At 32.7% G+C, this 5883-nt stretch overlaps 2 protein-coding genes across 2 annotated transcripts; one reads left to right on the forward strand and one right to left on the reverse strand.

Annotated features, from left to right (window-relative positions):
• Positions 1–323: 323 nt before the first annotated feature.
• On the forward strand, positions 324–1121 carry LOTGIDRAFT_54709 (hypothetical protein; the record flags this gene model as incomplete). Its single annotated transcript, XM_009048693.1, has 1 exon — positions 324–1121. A coding segment is annotated over one exon (798 nt), but the record flags the coding sequence as incomplete, so codon positions are not given.
• Positions 1122–3255: 2134 nt separating this feature from the next.
• Positions 3256–5257, reverse strand: LOTGIDRAFT_138548 (hypothetical protein; the record flags this gene model as incomplete). The annotated part of the gene is made up of 5 exons (XM_009048694.1): positions 3256–3453; positions 3652–3759; positions 4043–4167; positions 4487–4620; positions 5082–5257. 5 exons carry the CDS (start codon positions 5255–5257, stop codon positions 3256–3258), a joined length of 741 nt encoding a protein of 246 aa, XP_009046942.1.
• Between the last annotated feature and the right edge of the window lie 626 nt (positions 5258–5883).

Raw genomic sequence — 5883 nt, forward strand, 5'->3', positions numbered from 1 at the left:
CGTTTGAGTCATCTGATTTTTGTGGCTACCCTCAGAAAACCGAACTTGCACTTGTTTTACTGAAAATAATCTTGGAAAATTCTGAAACTTCAGCTCATTCTGGAATTGAAAGTGTCGTCTGCAATGTTCTACCTGAATTGCTTGTTTTGATGTCTTCAAATTCAGAGTTGAATTTATGGACAACATCCAATATAGTTGAGCAGTCATCATCAATTTCTCAGACTTTACTGAAAATCTTCAAAGGGGACTGGAACAAGATCTTGTTTCCTGAAGGCCCAAATTCTATTGTCTCCTCTACCAACTTTCATAAATATTTCCAAAAAATAAAACCAAGACTTTTGAAGCACAACTGGATGAAGAACCCCAATATTCAGAAATCGTTCCAATGGATGTTACCAAAAGTGAAATTCCCATATTTGAGTGAATTTATCGATACAGTTTTGCCACCATCTTTGAATTTTGTGGATGATTTTGAGGTAACTAATAAATGTGCAGGCGTGGAATGTCTTCATCATATCATTGACAATGTGTCACGCGAGGAACTGAGATGGTGTGGAAGAGCAGAAGTCATATTTGATGTTATTGAAAAACAGATGTATCACCATGATCCACAACTGATTGCTAACCTTCATCTGACGGTCTTGGCTTTGCTTCCAGTTTTTGGCAAAATTCCTGATGACATTGAAAAGCATCATAAAGTGTTTCAAATGATTCTAAGAGATGTAGAATTTGAAAATAAAATTTTAGTAAGGAGAGCTTTGACTTCAAATCTTCCGAAGTTTGTGGACATTTTAGGAATTTTTGTCATCAAACATTCTAAGAAATTAATGAGTGTGTTTGAATCCTATTTGGAAGTGTTCGACGGGCCTGAAGAAACGTCAAGGCTGAATATCTTGAAAACATTGCAGCAATTTTTATCCGTGGCATGGCCTAGAGTTCCACAGTATTCTTTGTTTTTTTGTAAAATTTTATATAAATTTATATGTGATATTTCAACTGACAAAACCACAACTCCAACTAGTGTGAAAGCTGAGCTGATTTCAGAGGCACAAAAATGCTTAGTTTTGATCAAAATATGTGATCGAGAAAACTCAGAACAGATTTTAGAAACAGTTAAATCAAATGAAAAGACAGACTTTATCAAGATCATCATTTCACAAATTGAAAATCATCAATCTGTAGATTGTCTACCAAATAACTTTGAAATTATCAAGAAATTGTTCAATAAAACTTGTTAATATCAAAGAATCATCGTAGTTAATTAATTACTGAAGCCTTAATGTGTCCCTCAGTCTATGGCAAACATCTATAAATGGAAATAATTAACAGGCAGTATCACTGTTTTGGCAAATAAATCTCATTGCACACTCCATGGCATTGCCTGACGAAAAATCATTGTAATTTCACAACGAAAATAAAAAAGGTGTGATAGTAGGTCTACGAATGAAGAAATAAATATAATAATCAATGTATTTCAAAATTTTATTTTGCATCACTTAAGTTCAGAAATCAGTTCTTTCTTTGGTGGTGGTCTTTTTCCTCCCCATTTTTCTTCCAACTTAGTTTTACCATCTTCAACTTGTTTTAAATCTATCTGTCTTCTACCTAGAAATATTAAAACTGAACCTGAAACATGTTGTACTCAAGAGTACATTTCCCTTTCCATGTCCATTCATCAGTTTTTATAGAAGCTTAATTTTCTTATGGATTTGAGCATCGTGTCCAAACCACACCCCATTTTGTCATATTATATCTATAAGACGGTCAAATGGGATTGAAGATGCTTCAGACAAATTTGAATGTTTTGATGAACAAGTTATTGCCCTTATAATTTAAAAAGAGATTTATATAATAATAAATATACTTACTAATCTCAAGCTGTAACTCTGGAAGGAGAATGACTAGAGCCATACCATATCTCTGACACCAGCTTAATAAAAATAGACATTTCTTTTCACATTGATATATAACCGTCTTTAATTCACTATCACTAGATTCCTCACTCCTGGTCTCATCTTTTCTAATTTCTAGAATGAAATAAAAATACCCAATTGAGATAAATAGTAAATATAAATTAGAATATATTTTCAGAGATCTGTGTGCCAATTTACAGGGTATGTTTTAAACAAATATAAACTGTGGAAGAAATAGAAAATCTCGTAGTATTTTAAAAAGTAATATTCAAATGAATTTTTATAAAATATTTATATTGACCTATATAGTAGTTGCAAGTGTCACGTGTGAAGCAGACCATACTTGTTTTTAATCACCTGATGGTACTTCTGGTTTGAGGAGTCCACTACTGTACAATTTTGTCATGCTTTGGACAAGATTTTTGGTTACTGGAATTATTTTGCTTGTACCCCTAGACTGGAGACTGGAAAAACGTTGGTAGTAGCAGAATTTCTTCAAGTGCAATGTGTACTTACCATTTTTAAGAAGATTACGAGCTGATTTGAATAAGGTAATAATGTCTGACAGAGATAATAATATATATTCTAATGATGGAGTTTTATCTGGTCCTTTTATAATACATTTTACATCCTCTAATATAATCACCATAAAATCACCTGATACCTCTAACCGCTTGCTCTCCTGAAGACATAAACCAACAATCATAGATCATATAACCTTAAGTCTCTGATAAAAATGATAGATTCTTACTTGGGGGAATAAATATCTTTCTGCCCATGCATCTGGCTTTTATTCCCAACCTGAATAGTGCAAGACTTATTTCATGTCTAAATATCTTTTGCAAGAAGCATTAGAGGTGATTTGGCAATATTGGTTCAAGTGACAGTTAGGGAACCAAGCATCATACAGCAGTATTTTTTTTGTAATTTCAGACTATAAGAAAAGGAATAATCTTTTCCATGACCCATTAAAACTTTTTCACTTAAAATTGTCAAAACTCATCATGCCACAAACTGAAAAAAAAAACAACCAAAAATTCACTATGACTATCACATACCTTATGAAGTTTTTGTACAGTATTTTCTACAGCCTCTTCTAAACTAATAAAATTCTTTCCCTCTGATAGAACACAGCATACATTGAGCAAATCCTAGAAAATACAAGAAAGCAAGAATGCTACAGACTCTATGTTTACCAGATGGTTACAAAGAAATGAAAAGTCATCTGAATTGGGCCTAAACTGCTCCCTGTAACCCCCAAAGAGCAAAGTTGAAAAATCAATGAATGGACACTGCAATTTCAGTAATATTTCCCTCATTGAATACATAATAGCATAGATCATTACATCATTAGCCAAAGTTTACAGTAAATTGAGAATAGGCTGATTATTGGAATGGAAAATTTAGATTTTTGGTATATACCTACCTCAGCACTGTTGACAGGACAATCAAAATGGCCACCATTGTGCAGACGACAAACAAATGCATAAGAATAAAGAACATTGACCATATTATTTCTTATATCTGGCGATGGCTTAGTCTGTAAAAAGACAAGAAATCATCTTTTTATTACTTCAAACATAATTTCAGACTTTGGTAAAGGGTGCAATCCTTGTTTTATGGACAATTTTCTTCGTTTATTACTTTCTAGAAGTCATTGTCTTTTCATCTCCACTGAAACAATTACATATTTCACTTTAGCGGGTATAACTTTATGTAATAATAAGACAATAAATACCTTTATCAATGTGTTAATATCAGGTATATTTTTCAGAAGTTTAGGCTTATTACTTTTAGTTTGTTTCTTCGATTTTTTTCCTTTTTCATCAACTTCTTCTATTAATTCCTGATAAAAATGTTTGATAATAAAAAGTCTAAGTCAAGACTAAGTCCTTGAAAAGGAGGGTGGGGAAACAAAGAAAGGTCCATTTCATACAACATCATTATTTGCCAACTGAGTTTGAGTTTAAATTAAATTGATCTGTAGAATTAGTTGGATCGCTGCAGAGGCCTTTCCTTAATTTGTCAATAAAATGCTTGATCTAAGGGTTAATTAAAAAAATCAAAAACATTTTTGCTTATGTCTGACATCAGACCCTTAGTATAAAGTCATTCAATTTCCAATATACCCTTGTTTCTTTCCACCATGGAGTCCAAACTTCCACCAAGTTACCAACATGGCCATCCTTTAATAACTTCTCAAACTCTGCCTTCTCTTTAGATGTGAGTTTATTAAGTACTGCTTCACTGTCATCTAAATAATAAAATTTGGTTTGTATTTACTAATGGCTTGTTACTCTAACACAAGGAACTTCTAACTGTATAATATTAATAATTGAAGTGTTTGGAGTGAATAAGGGAACAACTCTAAAAAACATTGGCTGAGACATAATGAAGGGGGCAGTTCAAAAACATGGTGCCTAATCACCTTGCAGATGAAATCCTACTTGCCATGGCGTATATAGGGAAAAATTCTTGATTTGAAACTATGTATGTGGTAACAGCTCAGCCTTTACACTAGCAGCATCTGGAAGTCACCAATGCATCGCAGCTTCAAAATGTATCACAAATACCTAAATCTAGTCCCTTCAATCTGGATTCCAGATCTTCTTCATCATCATCATTATCATCATCAGAATCTAGTTCTTCTGGATTACCATTTTCTAATCTTGATAACATTTCTAACATCTTCTCTTTATCACCTGGTCTGAATATTCGGAATAAACATTTATTAATTATATCTATTTGGTCCCTCCAAAATTAATGCCTTGGATTCAAAAGCCAATAAATTGACTCTCTGTTTGTCTGCTATCATTTTAATTTAATCCTAGTAGTCGATCTAAAGCCATGTTTATGTAACACACTTTCTGTCATTTAATTTGGTGTTCATGGTATATGACATTTTATTTCATACTTACTGTTTAAAGAATAAATCATGGTGGTGAATTCATGATAAATCATGAATGATACATGCTAAAAAAAAACCTCAAAAAACCTGTTTCAATAGCACATTAATATCCCTTATATTCCAAAATTAAATCTGAAGACATCTAAGCTGAATTGAAAGAAGTTTAACCAAAGACCAGTTGGTAAGAAATGATCAATGTGGTACTGGAACTATTGTAAAATGTCTTTCCCTTATTAATGTCGGATTCTGTCTGTGCCTACCTGGTTTTAGTTTCCTGTAGTTCTTGTATGACCCAGTCTTTATAGAATAATTCTGAACAACTGGCATGTTTCTCATCTTTATAACAGTTCAAACTACAATACTTTATGTTACATCTAGGACATGTATATTGTGACTTCTCTTTCAAACAGCTGAAATCGAATTGAAAGAAAATCATTTTGTTTGAATTAAAAGGTCTGAAATTATGCTATTTTAATTTCAGGCCTTTTAATGGATTAAATCAAACACTGATGTTGCTAAATCTTATCATAAGTTTTATATACAGTAGGATGGAGTAGATTAAGAAATTATGAAATATCAAATTATTGGGGGAAAAAAGGGGATATGGTGGGTGGGCGGGTGGGTGGAGCGTGGAGGGAGGGATGAGGAGAAAAGGGGTGGAGTGGGGATGTAGAGTACTTCAATTCATGTCTGTGACAAAGAATATTATGTTTTTCTCCTTCCAGACTTCTAGGCTATCATCTCATAAAAGTTATCTTACATGGAACAGACAAAATTTCCAGGGTCTAGAGGCTTTGTTTCACTCAGTTCTGTCTCAATATCCGGCAGAAGTTTTATTTCATTCATCCTTTTCGTTCTGCAGTCGTTCTTTCATAGAAATGTACGAAACTGACTAGATATATTCTAAAACGACATAAATTTAAACGTAAAGAAAATTGAGATTTCTTATCGGGAATTGTCAACAATGGATCAAATTTCAAACGATTTTAATCGTTTATCTAATATTGATACCAGTTTAAATGTTAATGGTGATAAAGAATGACATATAAAAATAATTTCGCT

The sequence above is a fragment of the Lottia gigantea genome (genome assembly GCF_000327385.1).
Source record: "Lottia gigantea unplaced genomic scaffold LOTGIsca_127, whole genome shotgun sequence".
NCBI classification, from domain to species: domain Eukaryota; kingdom Metazoa; phylum Mollusca; class Gastropoda; family Lottiidae; genus Lottia; species Lottia gigantea.